Source organism: Syngnathus typhle, linkage group LG3 (genome assembly GCF_033458585.1).
Source record: "Syngnathus typhle isolate RoL2023-S1 ecotype Sweden linkage group LG3, RoL_Styp_1.0, whole genome shotgun sequence".
Taxonomy (NCBI): Eukaryota; Metazoa; Chordata; class Actinopteri; order Syngnathiformes; family Syngnathidae; genus Syngnathus; species Syngnathus typhle.
The window spans coordinates 20,335,285-20,356,279 of NC_083740.1; the positions used below are offsets into that span (position 1 = coordinate 20,335,285).

General features: G+C 41.2%; 1 protein-coding gene and 2 non-coding genes across 6 annotated transcripts in view; 1 reads left to right on the forward strand and 2 right to left on the reverse strand.

Moving 5' to 3' along the window:
• Positions 1-13,214: 13,214 nt before the first annotated feature.
• On the reverse strand, positions 13,215-13,287 carry trnak-uuu (transfer RNA lysine (anticodon UUU)). The gene has a single exon. It is a non-coding gene; the product is annotated as a tRNA-Lys (tRNA).
• Positions 13,288-13,633: 346 nt separating this feature from the next.
• On the reverse strand, positions 13,634-13,706 carry trnat-ugu (transfer RNA threonine (anticodon UGU)). The gene has a single exon. It is a non-coding gene; the product is annotated as a tRNA-Thr (tRNA).
• A 467-nt stretch (positions 13,707-14,173) lies between these two features.
• The window catches only part of LOC133151260 (E3 ubiquitin-protein ligase DTX4-like), a 28,601-nt gene continuing 21,779 nt past the window's right edge, over positions 14,174-20,995 (forward strand). Inside the window, exons 1-3 of one of the 4 annotated variants that reach the window (XM_061274131.1) lie at positions 14,178-14,501; positions 14,572-14,727; positions 15,643-15,866. In XM_061274131.1, coding sequence (XP_061130115.1) covers positions 14,699-14,727; positions 15,643-15,866 — 253 coding nt within the window. In that variant the 5' untranslated portion in view covers positions 14,178-14,501; positions 14,572-14,698. Of the gene's footprint in view, positions 14,728-15,021; positions 15,537-15,642; positions 15,867-20,995 lie in introns of those variants that run through there. The other 3 variants (XM_061274132.1, XM_061274133.1, XM_061274134.1) reach the window with 3 other exon arrangements.

Below are 20,995 nucleotides of genomic sequence, written 5' to 3' on the forward strand. Positions count from 1 at the left end.
TCGGGCTTCTCTTTTCCTTTGTGTTTATTGGCGGAGAGTAAGCCATTACGTCCTACGTCAGTACAAGTACGTGCAGCGTACTTCCTGGCGTTATACGTATTTTTTCAGTATTGAAAGGGAAGCACTGGCAAAATCGAGTATTATAAAAGAGATTGGCCCAATAGATTTCCATTCCATATTAACTGGATGCCAAATAATGCTAAAAGCTGTATTTTGACGACGTTCGCTGGTGTTATTTTGGCTTTTGAAGTCGAACGAAGAAAGTATTGACGAAAACCTGTTTCATTTTACAAGTTTATTGAGCATCCCGATCTAACAAACGAGACAGCAATATATGAAAACAACAGTTTTTGAGGTGTGTGCGTGTGTGTGTGTGTGCGTGCGTGTGTGTGTGCGTGTGCGCTCAAGGGAGTACAGTAATCCCTCGCTACATCGCGGTTCACTTCACGCGGTTTCAGTACATCGCAATTTTTTTTCTAAAAAAATAAATAGAAATCCATCCATTTTCTGTATCGCTTAGCCCCCACGGGTGTCGCGGGTGTGCTGGAGCCTATCCCAGCCGTCATCAGGTAGTAGGAGGGGGACACCCTGAACCGGATGCCAGCCAATCGCAGGGCATACAGAGACAAACAACCATTCGCACTCACACCTAGGGACAATTTGGAGTGCTCAATTGGCCTACCAAGCATGTTTGTGGGATATGGGAGGAAACAGGAATGCCCGGAGAAAACCCACACGGGCCCGGGGAAAACATGCAAATTCCACACAGGGAGTGCCGGTGGTGGAATCGAACCCCACCCTCCTAACTGGGAGGCGGACATGCTACCCAGTGCACCACCGAGCCGCCCAATCAAAAAAATTAAAAATAAAACTTCTAAATCAGAGGCGTAGCCAGGAATTTTTCCAGTAGGGGCGCACGCCCACAGGAAAAAAAATCGAACATCACCCACGCCGTTCGCTAATCGCTAAAACAACATCCGGGTCCGGGAGGCAAACGGTGAATGGATAACATCGCGCACATAGAATAGCGCAAGCACATTCGCGCAAGACCGAAAGGAAAAAACGCCATGAAAATGAAGAATCGAAAGAGCTCAATTTTTTTCAACCGGGGCGCAGGGAGTCCTAACCGGGGTGCCGCCCCGGCTCGCCCCGGCTTGGCTACGCCTCTGTTCTAAATTGAGGAATTATGGCACGAAAGTTGCCCATACGGCAGCAGAAGGCAGGTAGTGCCCACACAATTGCAGTACGTACACTTGTACCTTGTTATCAAAAAGTAAAAATAAAAGTTATAATAAGAGTTCTAAAAACATATTTACAGTATTGTGCCTTGTTATAAAAAAATTTTATAATAAGAAAAGAGTTCTAAAAACATATTTACAGTATGTATACTGAAGGAATGGGGTCGAAATACAAAATGTCCTGCCTAGCTACAAAAACAGATATGCTCAAACCTCATTGAATAAAGTACATAAACAGAAAAGTATATTCACATATTAAATCAAAAAAAGAAACATTTTAAGCATATAATTATACCTACACACCAAATCAATAAAGAAGACATAACTAGACATTTTTAATAGGTGGTAATGACAAAGGTTTTTCTAACTTTATGATCTGATATATTTCTGAGCACTGTGAAATAACAAATGTTTTTTGATATATTGCCTAAATAGCTTAATGACCTTTAAGGAACTGTGTAATGCATGCCTGATGTTTTTTCTCTAAATCATGGACACGGCCAGAGTCGTCTTGACCGTTCAGTACTTGATTATATCTTGTGTTTTGACTACACGTCATATGTCGCCTAATGCGAGACGCGAGCTTTTCGATTACTACTGAACGCTCTGCACAGAGGGAAATATTTTGCCTAACAAAGAAAAGATACGGTTGGAAGCATGATTAAACTAAGAATATAATGACGTAAGCAAAGACATGGGGTATCAAAAGAACAAACAAACAAAAACACGGTAAGTGGTGAGAACAAACTTTGCATAGTCAGGGAACATTAATAAATTGATGAGGTCACGGCCAAAAGCTCACATAATTCTGTACAAAATGACAAAATTGAAAGAATGACGAATGGATGAGGTGCGACAGTGTAGGAATGGAGCAGAATGTTTACAGGAAGGTCACTTAGAGATAAAACCAGCAGGTGCCAGAGGGAAACAGCCAAGTTCTCGGCCAAAGATGATCGCCAAGGCCGAAAGACGGGATGGAAGACAACAGCCCCCACACACACACCGAATCGCCCATAACCAGCACCCACTCCCATGGAATCAAACTCTACTGCAAACTTGCCCCACCCCAAAGACTCATCACCCATCAAACTCGGCCCACACCGGCATGTGCAACTGAATATAAGCTGACCAAAGAACGTTGAACGTTGCCTTTTCTGAATGGAGACTTTCTGCTCTTGAAAGGCCCAGCGCTGTATTGTACTTTCCTGAAAACAGAGCTTTCTTAACAAGAATTGTGATTGAACTCAACCAACCTGTGTAAGTCTAATTTCTGCTTCAGTGTCTTAGCATTTTCCTACATCTGAAGAAATGAAACGAGCACGCAGTGAGTAAATTGGATAACAGGATTGGCAATGGCTTTTGCCGTGAGGCGCAGATAGCGCGCTCCCTAAATTGTGGACAAAATCCAACAATACTTTAGCTACATCTACATGTTACACACACACACACACACACGTATAATATTTATATTTATATCATTTAAACACTGTGGTCCCCAAACTACGGCCCGCGGGCCGTATACGGCCCCCCTCCGCATTAGACCCCCTGAACAATACCAGAGACGGAAAAAAATGCTAAACAATACCAGACCCCCTGAACAATACCAGAGACGCGAAAAAAAAATGCTAAACAATACCAGAGATGGAGAAAAAAATGCTACTACGACCTCACTTTGCCCCAGCACGTTTTTACCCTTATGGCCACACATAACCCAGTTATAGAACGTGAAAGAACGGAATAATGGCAAAAAGGTTGGGTGAGAGAAAAATTTATTCCGAATGCAGGGTATTTAACCCGCAGTGGACACACTTTTTTTTTTTCAATTCAAAGACTGCTTGTCTCGTCTGTCAAGAGATGGTGGCGGTATTCAAGGAATACAACCTGCGCCGACATTAAAGTTCTGAAAGGGGGATCCTGAAAGGGGGATCCTTCCATCTGTGGTCCCTTCTCAAGGTTTCTCATTTTTCCCCTGGTAGTCTTTTTTTTAGTTTTTCCTTGCTCTTTTGGGAGTTTAAGATCAGGGGATGCTTTGAGAATAATTGTCAATTGTTTGTCTATGTGAAGCCCTTTGAGACTGCTTGTGATTTAGGGCTATACAAATAAAGTTGACTTGACACCGCGGAGCTTCTTATTTTTATTTGTGGAGTTACCGCAAACTTTGAGATGTGCGAGGAGCTGGCATCCCTACAAAGCTTGAAAGGCACTACGACTGGGGAGGATATTTTCGACAAAGTATGTAAAACCATGCAACAGTTGGATCTGGACTGGGCAAAGGTTGCCAGCGTCACGACTGACGGGGCCCCAAGTATGGTGGGCGCGTCTCGGGGTTTGATAGGACGCATGAGCCGGGAGATGGAAGAATGGGGTCTCAAGCGAAGTTGAACTTTTACCTAGGATTGTGCACGGCACAGCATAACTTTCTTTCTGTTAAGAACCCACTGAGGGTTATTTGATTCTTTATCGAGTTCATAAATAGTGTTATTGGCCTATATATTTTCCGCGTTATTTTATTCTGTGAAGAACCCAGAGAGGGCTATTTGATCTCAGAAAGGGTTATTAATATTTGGATATGTGTGGTGCGCTGGAGTGTCAGCATGTTTTCTGGAATTCTGGACATTTAGGGACACCTGTGATTGTCACACTTTTTCTGTTAGAAACTGACCCCGGCCCCCCATTAGAGAAGGGAAAAGTTATGCGGCCCTCATTGGAAAAAGGTTGGGGACCCCTGATTTATACATTATTTTCTGGATGTCATTTATACTATTTATATAGTATTTACATGTTTGAAACTATTATTTAATGTTCTAATGATAACATATGCACTTATATGGTTTAATATACATTTATTGATACACGAAAAATGTACGTATGTATGTCAAAAATGAGAGGGTGACTACTGTTTTTTCCGTGTATAATGCGCCCCCATGTATAATACGCACCCTAAAAATGGCATGTTGATGCTGGAAAAAAGCCTGTACCCATGTATAATACGCAGCCAATTTTATTCTTTTTTTTTAAGTCCCAATGATCGTCACACACGCAGGGATGCAATGGGTCGCATTTTTATAGTCTTTGGTACGGTCTTAACTAGGCTGGATGTATTTTTTTTGTTGGCATTGATTTCTCCGACTGCCCATAAAGGCACCACCGCGATCAGATGAAAAGAGAGGAAAGTGACGTGCGGACATGTGAAAAAGGCGGGAGAGAAGTTGAAGAGGAATAAAAACACCCTTGGAAACCAAAACTCTCCCCTCGTCGTGACTCGGAGCCGCAACAAATGTTTCGGATTTGTGTAGGGTACATTGTGACAGCAAACGAGGAGGTGATCGAGCAAGCGTCTGATACGAGAGCATTGCGTTCGTATGGAGCATTTGAAGTGAACAGCAGAGACGAAAGGAACAAGGCAAAGTGTTGTGAAATAAAATATTACCTGTAAAACGCATTTTGTTATTTGCTGATTGAAACTGCTAATTAAACTGTGAATTGAAACTAATAGGAAGAAAACTGAACTCTCGCTCTTTATATAGCTGACGTGTCTTGCGCATCCGTTCTGCGCATCGGATCCATAGTGCGCATGCGCAGTGATACTGCCTCCGTATGACGTCCGGTCCGCGATGGAGATTAAAAAACAAACAATATTTGACAATAACACACCATCAAGGATTGCACCATCGCATCAAACGATGTGTCGTCAATTATGAATTTTACTGACTAAGTGTGTTGGGCAGGATGGCTGAATGCGATGCGCGATTGACAACAAACAAGAAGAAAGGTGATTTCAAGTTTTATTTCGAGGGAGATTTCTCATGTCTCGTCTCAGTTTTGCTATGTGTCTAGGTTGCCATAGTTCCTGTTCGCGTCGCCCCTCCCTTCCTGTGTCACCTCAATCAATGTAACGTGTTTTGTATTTAAGTCCTGTCTGCCCCTCGCTCACCGTCGGATCATTGCATGTGTTACTGCAGGGGTGGGCAAACTACGGCCCGCGGGCCACATCCGGCCCACGGGACCGTTTAATCCGGCCCGCCAACCCTGAACAAATTGTATTATTAAACTTTTTTTTTTTTTGTCATTTTGCCTGCAATGACTGCGTTTTCCCAGTAGATGGCGAAGCGCTCGCCTGCGCATTTACTACCGGAAGCCGTGTCAGAAAGCTCGGTGCACACTCACAAGTGCGTGTACGTACTCAGTAGTACGGACTTGGCGCACTCTCGCTCTATTCGTATCAGTCCCGAATTTAGAGCGTGGGCTTTGACTACAGCATTCTTATAATTCGCGCGCTGAGCTTTCAGATGCAGTTTTGCGCTAAAGCCACCCACAAACCTTCCCCTGGAATCCTTCCATTAAAATGAGTGGCCCGAAAAAAAGAAGTGAGTGCCGAGTGTTTAAAAAAGAGTGGCCAATTTGGCTCGACGTACGCGACGTGACGTTCAGCCACATCAACATCAACCCGTCACAGATCAAGGTAAACGGACCAACACCTCGGATCTCGCCTAAGAATTGCCACAACAAATTTTACTCCAGACTATGACGCACTAGCAAAAAAGGGAGACCAACAACACTGTTCCCACTGAAAATGAACGGGAGGCTCTCAAGTTTATTGTAAAAAAATGCATTTTGAATATGATTTGTACACATAGCAGGGATTGAAACTAGCGACCATTCTCATTTTCAAACAATGCAGGATGCTCAAGGACATTGATGCACCACCTATTTGCGACTAATCTTAACCTGTAAAGTTCTTAAGGCTTACTTTAAGCAAGTGTTTCCCGTTTCCTCACCTCTGTTACCAGGTGTTTGCGAGTTAAAACTCTGCTCTGATTTTCAGATACCCCTCACCGTGTTGCTGTTTTGATTACTTTTTTTGGATGTATGCTTTCACCGATTCTTCAAGATGATATATTTGGTCAGAATGTTTGCCGTTTGATGTGATCTCATGAGATAAACATCTTTCATTAATCTGACCTGCAGGCATTGAAGTGATGGAGATTGTTATTCATAATAACAGTGTCGTATTTTATGAGAATCACTGATAGCAGTTTTTTAGTGAATTATTTTTTTTTAATGCTGTTAATAAATGCATTTGTTTTCAAAAAACTTGTTTGGAATATCCATGCTTTACTACCTACTAAAGGCCAAGATCTTTTATGCAATGACCTTTACAGGTCGCTTATATGACTTCACACAACGCCTACGTCCATCTGCTCCTGGTCCGGCCCTCCGGTCCAAATTTAGAACCCAGTTCGGCCCGCGAGTCAAAAAGTTTGCCCACCCCTGTGTTACTGTCATGATGTCTGTTTGGTTTCTGTTCCTGTCTTTGGTAATGTCACCCTGTCTTTTTGTTCCACGACTTTGTCGGTCAGTTCTGTTGTTGGTTTTGTTGTACCATGATTTTCTTGAAAAATAAAATATATATATTTTTTTTAAATAATAATAATAATTGTACCCATGTATAATGCGCACCCCAGTTTTTAGGACAATAAATTAGTTAAATTTTACGCATTATACACGGAAAAAAACGGTACTTCACATATCGCGGGTGGTCTTGGAACCAATTATCCGCGATAAACAAGGGATTACTGTACTGTACTGCTGTTCAAGGAATTTATCGAGACCCACCCCCAATTGTAGAGTGGCCTTTTTCTCAGGAAACACTTCTTTACAGTAAATAAGCAACCATTTGACAAATACATGTGCGTAGGTTTATATGGGGATGGTAGGGACGTATCACAACCAATATTTGGGAATACAAGATAGTCCCTATCAATATTTACCATTTTATTTTAACACAGCGAACATCTATATTTATTAATGTTGACTTGAGTTGGGGTGTGTGCTCTCATAATTGGGGGAGAGGTGCACTATGGTGATTTCATCAGGCAGGAAGATTGCATGTATGTGTTGCACCTGTTGAAGTAAATGTGAATGTCCTAAACGCAATCCCACGGCGTGCTGTGTGCAATTGGTTCCTTCACAGATAATAGGTTGATCCGGTTATCCAGCCCAGAGAAATGGCAAAAGCAACAGGTTATAGGCCCAGGCGGGGTACTGGAAGTCGATGGTTAAGACTGTGTTTTGACGGAGACAAAACAAATTACGAGCTGTGGGAAGCAAAGTTCATAGGACATAGGACAGCTGCAAGGACTAAAGGAGATCATCTTGCCTGAGCCAGATAGATGTGCAGAGAACTTTGACGCAGACGTGTACACAGAGAAAAATGGAGACGCTTACGCCGAACTGATTCAGTTTCTAGATGACAAGAACCTAATGAGGCATGCCGGCGGAGATGGGTAGAAAGCCTTGGAAATACTGCGGAATCATTATGCAGGTAAAGGCAAACCACGAGTGATCAACCTGTACACAGAACGAACAAGTCAAGTCAAGTTTATTTGTATAGCCCTAAATCACAAGCAGTCTCGAAGGGCTTCACATAGACAAAAATTGACAATTATTCTCAACATCCCCTGATCTTAATTCCCAGGAAGGTAAGGAAAAACCCGCAAAACCCCAACTGGGGAAAAATGAGAAACCTTGAGAAGGGACCACAGATGGAAGGATCCCCCTTTCAGGATCACCAGGTTGAAATAGATGCAGAGAGGGCACAAATGATACAATATGAAAATCAATGAAAATAAAAAGTGGATGTCCATGTCAGAGCGAAGGGCTGCCGAAGGAGCCCTCAATTGTCCTGGCAGTGTCTTCGAGGAGGTTGAGCTGCAGTTCCCTCATCCTGAATTGGCCCACGAGAATCCAGATAGCCGCTGTCAGCATGGGTGCCACCTAACCACCTCCCCGGCCGGGGAGGGGGGAGGGAGGGGGTGGAGAGGGAGAGAAAACAAACTCCAGCCGAATCGGCCACTACAGGTTTAGTTAAAGGCCATGTCATAGAAATGTGTCTTTAAACGTGTCTTAAATGTTTCTACTGAGGTAGCAGTCCTAATATCCATTGGTAGGGCATTCCAAAGCTCTGGAGCCTGAATAGAAAATGCTCTAGAGCCTGCAGACATTTTCTTGGCCCTCGGTGTCGCTAAAAGGGTAGCGTTTTGCGAACGAAGGTTACGAAACGGAACATAAGGAACAACTAGGTCGACGAGATATGAAGGCGCTAAGCCATGCAGTGATTTATAGGTTAATACAAGAACCTTGAAGTCACATCTTAAATGGACCGGGAGCCAATGTAAGTTGGCTAGTATTAGGGTAATGTGATCAAATTTTCTTGACCGAGAGAGCAGCCTTGCAGCAGCATTTTGAACATCTCTTCAGAAGGGGGTCAATGAAACTGTCAAAGACTATGTGCTTTGGATCAAAAGGGCCATAACAGCACTGAGAAAGGCTGAAGAGACGCTCAGTGATGGACTTTTGATCGCAATGATTCTGAAAGGATTACCGGAGTCATATAACTTTTAGCGTCTATATAACCCACAGTGCTGACGTCATGACATTCACTGACTTTAAAACTAAGTTGAGAAGTTTTGAGAGTACTGAATCGAAGTGACTGACTCAACTCCTTGAGGGGGGAGAGAGCGAGAGCACATCGTCTTCGCGGGCCACATAAAATGAAGTGGCAGGCTGTATCTGGCCCCCGGGCCTTGAGTTTGACACGTCTGACTTGACCTGTCCAGAGGCAGAGGCTGTGCTTAGCCAAGAACCACAGAGAAGAGGTGAAGGAGGAGAGGATCAGGTTATGCGCTATCCACGAAGTGACAGGACAGCTCTAAAATACCTGGATGACTACGTGTCTGATATTGATGATGACCAGGCTAACATCGATTCTTACTACAGGATGGTGTGTAGTATACCCCAAACCTTTGAAGATACTTCCCCAATGTCCCAATTCTGGGCCGGTGCTATGGATGAAGAGGTTAATTCTCTTCTAGAAAATGACACCGTTACATTAACAAACCTACCACAGGAAATGGATGTCAAGACAGCTTATCTAAACTGATTGAGACATGTATATAGAGCATGACTACCTCAGTGAAAATGGATTCAAGCAGAACCCAGCAGACCACTGTGTCTGCACAAGGGGAGCAGGATGTAAGAAGGTCATACCGATTATTTGGGTGGATGATTTACTTATTGCAGCTAGAGATGATGAACAAATTGAGGGTGTGAAGAGAATGCTCATGGCAAGATTTAAAATGAAAGATTTGGGAAAACTCAAGCATTTCCTAGGCATTGGTTTTGAGCAGACAAAAGGGATTGTGAAAACCAGTCAATGGAGGTACATCTAAAAAATATTAGAAATATTTGGTATGACTGAGTGTAAACCGAGATCTACCCTGTGTAAACAGAAGTTAACCCTTCATTAGCTTGCTGACCCACAAAGGTACCAGAAAATTATAGGCAGCCTGCTCTTTGATTACATGTAACAGACCAGACATAAGTTGTCAACGAGCAGGTTATCTCAGTACTTATCACAACCAAAACAACATCACATGCCAAACATGTGATATTTAAAAGGTACAGTCAATTATGAGTTATGCTACAAGAAAAGTAAAGAAGTGCTTCAACTTGTAGCCTGCAGTGACGCTGACTGGGCAGCGGATCTGACGGATAGGCGCAGTACCACGGGTTATCGTGTGAGTTTAACTGAACAAGGCCCTGTAGTTTTGTGGAAATCAAAGAAAAAGCCCACGGGTGCATTATCTACATGAGAGGCAAAAATATATGGCTCTAGCTCCAACGACTCAAGAATGTGTATATTTCTTACATTTTCAACAGGATATGGACAAGGAACATAAATATGCACCAGCAAAAATCTTAGAAGACAACCAAGATTTTGTCAGCCAGTGATGGTAATATGATCATAGAATACGGTACAACAGCAGATATGGTGGCTGATGTAATGACTAAGCTTGCAACCAAGTTTAATCTACAGAAATTTAGAAGGTTTATGTTTGGTTTATAATGTGTTTTTTAAACCTATAAAAATGAAAATTTCCAGATACTGAATGATTAATGTAGTCCTATATGATTTGTACATTATGAGAGCAAGTGGGGGTGATGACTTGAGTTGGGAATGGATTTATCTTGTTTTGAATGTTTGCTATCTAGGGTTTCCAAGACAGCTTGTGGTCAAGTACGACTCAGAGAAAACAATATTTGTTACCCTGCCCTATACTTTTATTGTCAATTTTTAGGATTTCAATTTTTTTTAGGTTGAGGGATAATTTTTTAGCATAGCACCAGGACTTTAGTTTTTCCATTTCCGCAGTAACATTGACCAGCAATTTTTGCAAATCATTTCCACAGCATAGTATAGTGGTGTCATCAGCGAATAGAACCAATTCAAACCTTTTTGATTATGATGATGATGATGATAGAACTTTATTCATCCCACAGCGGGGAAATTCACTCGTCACAGCAGCCTCCAAGAGTGCAAGAATACAAGTGTCAAATTTAAAAAAGGATAAATAACAGACAAGGACAATGACAAGTGCCACTAGTAGCGCTAGAGACAAAACACAATTTTATCAGGCCACGCATGTTGTAGAGTCTGCCAGCAGCGGGAATAAAGGACCAGTGGAATCTTTCCTTCCTAAACCATGGGTGTAATAGTCTGCTGCTAAATGTCATAGACAGCAGTTGGTGTGACAGAGCTGTGTGTTTTGGGGATCTTTTCTGCCAGGTTTGGACCTATATTGACAAAATAATAATTGAAACCATTTACAACTCCATCCTCGGTGGACTGCAAGCCAACATTTTTTGAGAGGCACGCCAAAGCACAACAATTTGTTTTTACTTTTCTTAACTAGGCTAGTTCATTTTTTCCAAATACCTTTGATATTGTTTTTGTGAAAATGATCTTTTCGGCATTTTCATAGAATTAAGAATTTTATATTTGCGTTCCGATTCAAAAGTCCTACTTTTGATTAACTTTTTAAACTGTAAATTTTTCTACAAGCATTAATAAGGCCTTTTGTCATCCATGGCTCGTAGTTTTCTTCTGTATTTGATTTCCTTTTGTTTGATTGAGCGATTGATCTATCTATGTAAATATAAAAACTGGCATGAGGTCACGAATAGGGGTGTAAATCGCGGGTTTTGTCACGATACGATATCATATCGATACAAAGAACTACGATACGATATTTGCCGATATGTTAAAGCCTGCTCCGATTCAATCACGATATATCGCGATATAGTGCTCTACGATTGATATATATATTTTTAAAATAAAAAATATAGAACAATCTCCTGATTTATAACAATTCATACGCAAAATCAACAAGGTACTGCAAACTCTTTATTTAGGAAATTACAAGAGTATTGTAGTATACAAAGTGCTTATTTTAACACTGAACTTTGATGTCGTGTTTTTTCTTTAAATGTGCAGCGAGATTTGTGGTCCCTGAATATTTGATCACCGCATGGCATGATTTACAAACTGCATGTGTCTTGTCCGTTGAGCCACCTTTTCTTTGGAATCCAAAATGCTTCCAAACGAATGACTTGAAGCCTAAAGGGGAGCAAATTTCTTCGTCTTTTTGGACACTAGCCATAGCACCAGCCCAGGAGCCGCGTACTAGTTGTCGACTCCCCTTCCACGTGCCTGCTCTGCTCACAACACAACACCGCACACTGCTCCCTGCTCCCGGAAAGAGGAAGCAAGCAACAATGAACTGGATTTCAAAATAAAGTCGCGTCTAATGTCCGAGGTCAAACACGGCGATATAAATCGATGTTTACGTTTAGCATCGATGCCAATAAATCGCAGAGCATTATATCGATTCATCGATGTGTATCGATGAATCGTTACACCCCTAGTCACGAATATCACTGTATAAAATTCCTATTATTGTTCTGCTAGCAATAACATGTGTAAAGATATTATTAAGGATGTAACCCTTGTTGGTTTTGTGATTGTTGGAGATAACATTAAGCTATACATCATGAAAGTCTTTAGTGAGTTTATGAGTATTATACTTCAAAAGGTCTATATAAGTATCCCCACAGACAATAAAATCTTTCTGTGTGATGTTTGAGAATAATTTTTCAATAGAATCTGAAAATGCACTGATACTGATAGGGGTCCTGTAAACGCAAGAAATAAAAAAAGGTTTCTATCTGTCATTTTCATTTCTACTGTGACATACTCAAAAATATTTTCCATTGCACACGTCATTTTGGCAACGACTTTACAGTTGTATTTCTCATTGATGTATATAGTGCAACATCACCTCCTGTTTTTTTGTCCCTGTTCATATTGTACATGTTATAATTCTTCAGACAGCAGTCATTGCTATCACATTACCAAGTCTCATTGACCACTATGATATCAAACGGAATTGTTAGAAGATTGAGATAATCTTTCATTGATTGGAAATTTGCTTGTAGACTTCTAGCAGTATAATGGATCGAGGACAGAGATTTTCCATCTTGGTTAGAGTGTATATAAATAAATTGATCATCTGGTAATAATTACAGTCGACATTAACAGAATTAAAGAAATTGGTCTCAGGATCTAAATTGAACAGAGTGATTTGGCGTTTTTTAGTTGGTGAAAAATTTGTGAAATGTGAGGTAGTGCTACTAATTATATCTTCACCTTCATCATCACTCTCTGAGAGAGACAGAATGGGACATTGCAGTGCAAGGCTGCTATTTTGTTTTTGCTATACACTAAGAGAGTACAAGGTCAGTGATACATGTTCAGCTCCTCCACCTTTTTAATCCAGAAAACCCTTGCCTGTTCAGGAGAAGTTTAGTTTGATGAAAACATGACAGTTAAATGTCCAGGTTGACTGTATTTTACCCTGTTTCCTGAGTATCCTGGTTTCTCTAGCTATATCTGCATTTTTCTTTGTTAGATGGGCATAAAAGGCAAGAAGGTAAAAATAGATATTTTCAATTAAAAAAACTCGCCCAAACTGGGACTTGAACCTTTGAAGTCTGACGAAGAACTTATTGGTGAAAGCCTATAAATTAAGAGGCAAGAAGATAAAAACGAATATTTTCAACAACAACAAAAAACTTCGCCCGAACAGGGACTTGAACCCTGGACCCTCAGATTAAAAGTCTGATGCTCTACCGACTGAGCTATCCGGGCTACGTACTTTAGTCGACAACGTTTATTATTAAAAGTTGTAAACAGGTCAGTGAACGCGACTAAACAAAATACTCAATCGTTACGAGGTGTTCGACCTGCAAAAGAGGCAAAAGAGTTTGCTTTGTACTAGGAGACGTTTGGTGTTGATGAGCTGCATCTACAACTAATGTCAAAGCGAGACTCACTAACGTATTACCTATGTGACGATCTAATATATCGAAAACAATTTCAGATGAATGATATTCAAACGAAGAGTGGCAGATGTTTTTTTAACGAAATATAAGTCTTATAAATTATGTTTGGACTTCAGTTGAACAGTTTCAAATTTTAAAAAAAAGTTCGACGTAGGCCCCAGCGAGATTTGAACTCGCGACCCCTGGTTTACAAGACCAGTGCTCTAACCCCTGAGCTATGGAGCCCATGATATCTATTGGAGGTAATTACTCTAATAAAACAATTTATACAATGTGAACCAAATATCAAAACATGATTTAAAATCTCCGTTCCAGGCGTCCTCCTTACGACAACAGAGTAAGCCCTGGCTGCAGTTCAAGGCGTGACTCAACGTGGGGTGGACCTAAACGTCTGACTCGGATTCTCGACCTATGTGTTCATTTTTGCTTTCATTTTCTTTGACTGTCAAAATATTTCCTTTTTCTCATCGAAAACTCTAAACTATTGACTGACCAAAATCCAACTGTGTTTTTGTATTCATAGGGGTTTTGCCGTATAGAATCGTAAAGTCTTCGTCTTCTGTAGCTTTCCAACCCTTTGTTCACCCAGAATGAACGTCAAAATGTAGTTTCAACTAATGCCGTCAGTTAAGTTAGCTCCGCCCTGCAGGGGTGTGAGTTTTGATGTTTAAATACGTTAAAAAATAAGCGTGATGTTATAAGACAAAGCATCATTAGAACGGCCAAAGAAATTGTTTAACAAAAACGAATAGCATCCGTGTGGGCGGAGAAAAACGTTTAGGGCCACCCCGCATTGAGGGAATCATCAAGTTGCTAAAATGCAAAGCTAGCGTAAACATAATGGACCCTCCAAACTAACTGATGAAAGACTCTGTCTCGGCGTCTTTTGTTTTGGGATTGTGTGCACTGTCTGTGCTTGACAGCAGGCGGTGAAAGTGAGCAGGAGCAGCCTGCCAGTTGAAAGTTGGACACGGAAACATGAAGTACTCGAGTGATTCCATTTTAAAAGAGTGATTCGTTGTAAGTTTCTATACAGTTTCTCTGTTGGATGTTTTTCCTGCATGGACTCCATTTTTGTTTACACCAAAAGGGACGTGTTTACCTTTCTTCGAGCCCTCGTGAAAGCGAAGGGAGCAATGGTGGAGGCTGGGGGATGCAGGAGCGGAGTTGCCTCCTGAAAAGGTGCGCATCGACACAGGATAGTCACCGAATTTTGGATGGTGGACCCAGGATATCACATCAGCAGGTGCGTGTGGCTATGTGGCTCAAACCATGGCCAAATTTGGTTGCTATTTTGAGTTTGCCATGTAATTACGTGGAAAGCCTATTCATTCAGACAATACGTTTCTAACCATTATCCCCCCCCCCCCCCCAAAAAAAATGCGATTAACTTGAGTTTACCAGCTCGATTAATTACGTGTTAAAGCCTAAGTATTGATACGGTATCTCTAAACTAAACGTTTAGGGAAAACGTAATGTTGCAGCGCGTCCAGTTTATAGGTTACAGTTATTTACCAGTGCAAACGTTGCAACTTGGTCGTGAACTACTTTACGGACCCGTGGAACGTGTTCTTGGATCCGGGTTGCACCCGAGAAGGAGAGTCGTTACTATTGAATCTGCGTTTTGGTGGGAAGCTAGTTTTTTCTAATCGACATCTACGCCCAAACAGGAGGACAACACTTTGCAAACCTACACATTCACTATCGGACTAAGGGAAATTGTAGTACGTGATTTCTTCGACGGGGAAAAACAGTAAAAACGTTGCCTTTTTTTTTTTAAAGCTTTTGCCCGCATCAACACGTCACTGATGACCACAAGATGTTTAAAGGCCTTTGCTTTAAGTCAACGACTCTTCAGAGATCATATCGGCGTGTCTGCAGGGGTTGGTAGCAAAAGAAAAAGCCTATCCATGTAGACGGTGTTTTTCTTCCTGACCGGTTCACCTATTATTACGGCTTTGTAGCAAAGACTCGCTGTGTGGCCATGCGAAGAATTTGGCTATTTGTAGAGGAATGCTTCGCTTTCTCTTGGCATTAGCTCTGCAGTGGATTCATGTAAGCTACGGCAGCCTTGTCTTATTGTTATTGTGATAATATGTGGTAATGATATCAGTCGGTTGAACAAAGACCGCTGTTGTTACATCTTTTAATTCCTCCGCAGGGCCAACAGTAACATGCTCGTGGCCTCTGCTGTGGTGGTTTGGGAATGGCTGAACGAACACGGTCGGTGGCGGCCCTACAGCGCTGCCGTCTCCCATCAGATAGAGGCGGCCATTCGGAGTGGAGATACCCGCGGGGGGAGCGTGGTCCTCGGTCAGATGGAGAGTCGACTCTCTCCCTACATCATTGATCTCCAATCCATGCACCAGTTCAGACAAGACACAGGTAAGACGTCATGTTAACAAGCGTGCCATGTTTGTTGTGTATGTTCAGGTCATTGAATGCATCGTAACTGGACACTTAGAACAGTGGTTCTTAACCTTGTTGGAGGTACCGAACCCCACCATTCATATTCCCCTCTAAAGTGAAAAATATTATTTTTTTCAAATTCAAGACAGATGTTTTTTATTGGTGCACAAAATGAGCCGTTTATGAACATCACTTTTTTAAAAGAACAAAATCAACACAATGCATGAACTCACAACAAACGACATACCTGCAAATCAGTGTAACTTCTGCTGTTGCCTTTTGCGAAACCAGTTCAGATATGCGTGATCACAAATTTACACGATGAATCAAGTGTGTTCGGACCTCAGCAGTGGAGGCTTTGCCGAACCCCTGAGACCTACTCACCAAACCCCTAGGGTTTGATCGAACCCAGGTTAAGAACCACTGTCTTAGAAGAAGCCAGTTTGTCGCTCATTCGAGCAGGCTTTATAAATTGCATTCATATAGACTAGATGAGACAGCTCTAGCCTGAGGGCTGGTATCCTCAAAGTTTGAGGTACACCTCAACCACCAATGGAACCACACTTTTGGGATGCAGAATGGCAGTCATTGAAAATACATTGGCGAGGCATCCGGTCACTAACGACAATTGTTTGGGAGGAGCCCTTTCATAAATATTCCATTCAGTTGTAACAATGCCTTTGGAGGCACGTGGAGACCAAAAAGTAGTCGTGGTTGTTTGTTAGCTTCGAAAGGGTTGAAAAAACATAATTGTTTGCACACAAGGGTAGTGTCATAAACCCAAGACAGTTTCTCAACTATAGGGCCTGGCCAAGTTACCGGTTGACAGATTTTATTGGCCAATTTCATTCCTTTTCAAAAATAATCAACACTAACCTGAGTTTTACCGACGTGATGCTAGTATAAATGTTAATTTCTTATAAAACAATAAATGCTGTTTAAGGGACACGAGTAGAATTTCACTTGAATGGGATTAACATTGGCACTTATAGGTAAAAATGTCAGCACCAAAATTTACTCCCCGAGAGCAATCTGTGGCGATTCAAGTTGTTTTGGAGGGGGGGGGGGGAGTACCAGAAATTGTCCCGCCCACTTTTGGGCACATTATGTTTCCTGGCTTGACACGTTCTGTTGTCAGTATCTGTGACTGTTTGACTGCCAACATTGTGCAACTAATCATATCCATTTCAATTTGTGAAAATATAAAAGCAATAGCACAATAATTTGCATTTATCAACATAAAATGTGAGCACCTTCAAGGAAAAGCCACACCTGAAAATGTTACTGTCCTGTAAAATGTTTAGTAAACAGACGAGTTCCAGTTTTTCTCCTTTGATTTGGCTAACTTCTTGAAACAGAAATTACATTCTTAAGATTAAAATAGAATTTGGTCAAACAGTTATACAGTTCTGTGCACCAATACAGATTATGAGCAAAAGCTCATATCCAAACTGATCTCCTTCTCCTTCACTGCCACAATATTGCAAACATCCTTATCAATTGCTTTTACTTAGGCCTACTGCTTTTGCCAAAAAGAACCTCTCGCCCAATAAAGTTGATCTTGTATCAAAACTAACTTCCCTTCCTATATGAACAGTTAGTGCCCTCAAATGCAATGTCTCTTCAGCGTTGTGTGAACATCCCTCCATCTGTCCTTTCGTCCGTCCGTCCATCCAGCATCTGACCCGTGCCCATCCCAGCAGTCTTTAGGCAGTAGGCGGGGGACACCTTGAACCGGTTGCCAGCCAATCACAGGGCACACAGAGACAAACAACCACTCACACCTAAGGACAATTTCGAGTGCACAATTAACTACCATGCATATCATTGGAATGTCGGAGGAAACCGGAGTACTGGGAGGTAACCCACGCAGGCATGCTGATAACGTACAAACTCCACACAGGAAAGCCGGAGCCGGAATCAAACTTTAAGGCAACTTGGTCCTTATGTGATTATTGTAAGTCAAAATGCTAAAATGTTTTGTCACTATGGCAGAGGTCTAGCTAATAGAATAAATATAACAATGTATAAAACTGAAAGGAAAATTAAAATTAACAGCTAAAAAAAGATGCAGTTTTTTTGTTTCCGTACCGATCTTGTGAATGTCACCAGCTACCAGTGGGGTAACAGCATGTTTTTCTTGCTGGGTGGCTTTGGGTGAGCGGTTTGTCCAGTGAAGTTTGGCGTTCAAACTTGACTCTTTTGCATGGCTTTTTCTGCCGCTGCTGCTTTGTTTTTTCTGGTGACACCAGCAAGACCAGGATGAAATCGAACAAAAAAACATGCTCGTCTTTGCTGTTTTTTAATTTTCGTTTGTTTGTTTGTTTGTTTGTTTGTTTGCTGCTGACATGGAGTTCAATACATTAGGCTTTTATTGCCGTCTTGAGCAGGGATTCCTACAATAGATGTTTGTAACAACCCAACCCGTATCAAAATCCCTGAAGAATTCAATGAGTTATAATGAACAGAGCCAAACACAAACACTGCATGTTGATCTCAACTTTTTCCCAACAAGAAGCATACCCAAACTAACCCATTCAGCACGTCATCCCAGAGTTGAGGTTGGATGTCCACCTGAGCAACCGAGATCAGTCTAGGCACGCCACAAACGGCAGGATTGCCTGTTAACATTATCTTTGGGGTCATTACAAGAATTGGTGGTGACCCACGATTGTCCGGAGGGGCAATTCCGGGCTAAAATCATACCGCCATGTGAACCGAGTTTAAGTTTCCTGCGATTGGTTTTTGGGCAAATTTTATTTTATTTTCCAAGTAACCACGTCCACTTTATTGATCAGGTTAATGTTTTTTTTTTTTTTATGCTCTTCTAAGGTGTTGCCATTTAGGTAAAAAAAAAAAAAATTAAATGTGTTTTCCCACAGTCATTGATGTGCAATATGTTGTAACGAAAGAGGAGAAACAATGCATGAAGTGTGACCTGACCCTAGCATGTGCTTGCCTGCTGAACACATATAGGGAGGGGTGAATGGGAAATAAAAAATCCAGATGGCCACTCTGTCCACCTGCCTCGAGTAGTTATACGTTCTTTCATTTCAGATTTTTTATCTCCGTGGTCCCCAACCATTTGAGTACCAAGAACTGGATTATTGTCAGACAATATTTTCACAGACTGGCTTTTAAGGTGAGGTGGATAAATACAACAAAATAAAATGATACGACCGGCATAAAAACAATGGTATTGTGGTGCCGAAGGAAAGGAGACCCAGGAAGTGTCGCAAAAGACTTTACCAAACGTAGTACTCCTAGAATGAGAAATAGGAAGAGCAACAACGGATTGTCACATAAACATTACGTTCCCAACACTATGTTCCATTTCTGTATGTGGAATTTTGTATGTGAATGCCACAGTATATTATACATAATAACAAACGTGAATCCACTGTGTCCTATGCAACTTTACTAGCAGCGTCCTCATAACATCGCACCAACAATATAACATGAATAATGTTATGTTATGTTCACGTGACCGAGATGGAGATAATCCAGTCCATTTTTCAAAATGAAAGAGCGTTCCGACTCTGATAAATAAAACTGAAATAATGCAAGTTATTTATTCTTTCTTGTGTGGACCATTACCAAAAGATGTTGGGGTTTGGGACCACTGCTTTATCTCATCGCAGTAGGCTATCAAATTAGTAACAGACAATTACAATGTATATCTGGTACATATTGTTCACCGTGTACAAACCCAATTCCAACGAAGTTGGGAAGTTGAGTTAAACATAATTAAAAACAATACAATTCATGCAAATCATGTTCAACCTACATTCAATTGAATACACTAAAAAGACAAGATATTTAATCTTTAAACCTATAAACCTTGTTTTTAGCAAATAACAATTTTACAGGTGGTAAAAAAAACTTAGAAAGTTGAGGAATTCTCATCAAACACAGCTCACAGGCTAATTGGGAACACGTGGGTGCCATGTTTGGGTTCTAAAGGAGCTTCTCTATATTGCTCTATATATCCATATTGTCATTCACAAACAAAGATGGGGCGAGGTTCACCTCTTTGTGATCAAGTACAAAATACTAGTCGAACAGTTTAAGACAGACAGAGACAGATGGACAGATTGTGCAGTTTAAAACTCAATTTTGCCAAGCAATAGCCATTTATCAACAACACCGAGAAACTCCACCGGGTTCACTGGGCCCAAACTTCTCTCAGTTGAACTGATGCAAAGTGAAAAAGTGTTCTGTGGTCTGATAAGGCCACGTTTCAAATTGTGTTTTGAAATTGTGGAGGTCGAGAAGAACCATCTGGACTGTTCAGGACGCAGAGTTCAAAAGGCAGCATCTGTGATGGTATGGGACTTTGTTCGTGCCAATGGGTACTTGGACATTTGTGAAGTTAATGTTAACGTTAAAAGGTCGTACATACAGCTTTTGGAGAAACATATGCTGCCCTACAAGCAATGTCTTTTTTTCATGGACAATAATTCATTAGATTTGTGTAGCGCTTTTCAAAAACCCAAAGACACCTCGTTTACTTCAGTAACACAATACCAAACCACATTCTCCATTTGTTACAAAAGCGTAGCTTTGTAGTAAAAGACTGCAAGTACTAGATTGGCTTGCCTGCAGTCAAGACCTGGCTCCCATTGAAAATGTGTGGCACTATGAAGTGTAAAATATAACGGCAGGTATACCGGACTGTTGAACAGCTGAAGCTGTACATCAAGAAAGAATAGGAAAGAATTCCAGCTACAAAGCTTCAACAATTATGTCCTCAGTTGCCAAACGTCATTGGATATTTAAATAAAAGATGATGCAACAGTGGTAAACATGATTCTGCTTTTGGAAACATGTTGCAGCCATAAAATTCAATCTTAATATCTTTCCGTGTATTCAATTAAATATAGGTAGAACATAATTTGCAAATCATTGTTTTAACACAACACTCCAACTTTATTGCATTTGGGTTTGTAACAGTGTAATTTTTTCTCCCATCTTTGTCGGCTTTTCTGCTGTGAAATACAATCGTTTGACAGTTTTGCATTGGGGTATGTTTAAGGCTTGGAAAGAAATACCCAACAGTGTAGAGGGAGCAAAGAGAGCAATAACAAATCAAACACCTGTATTAT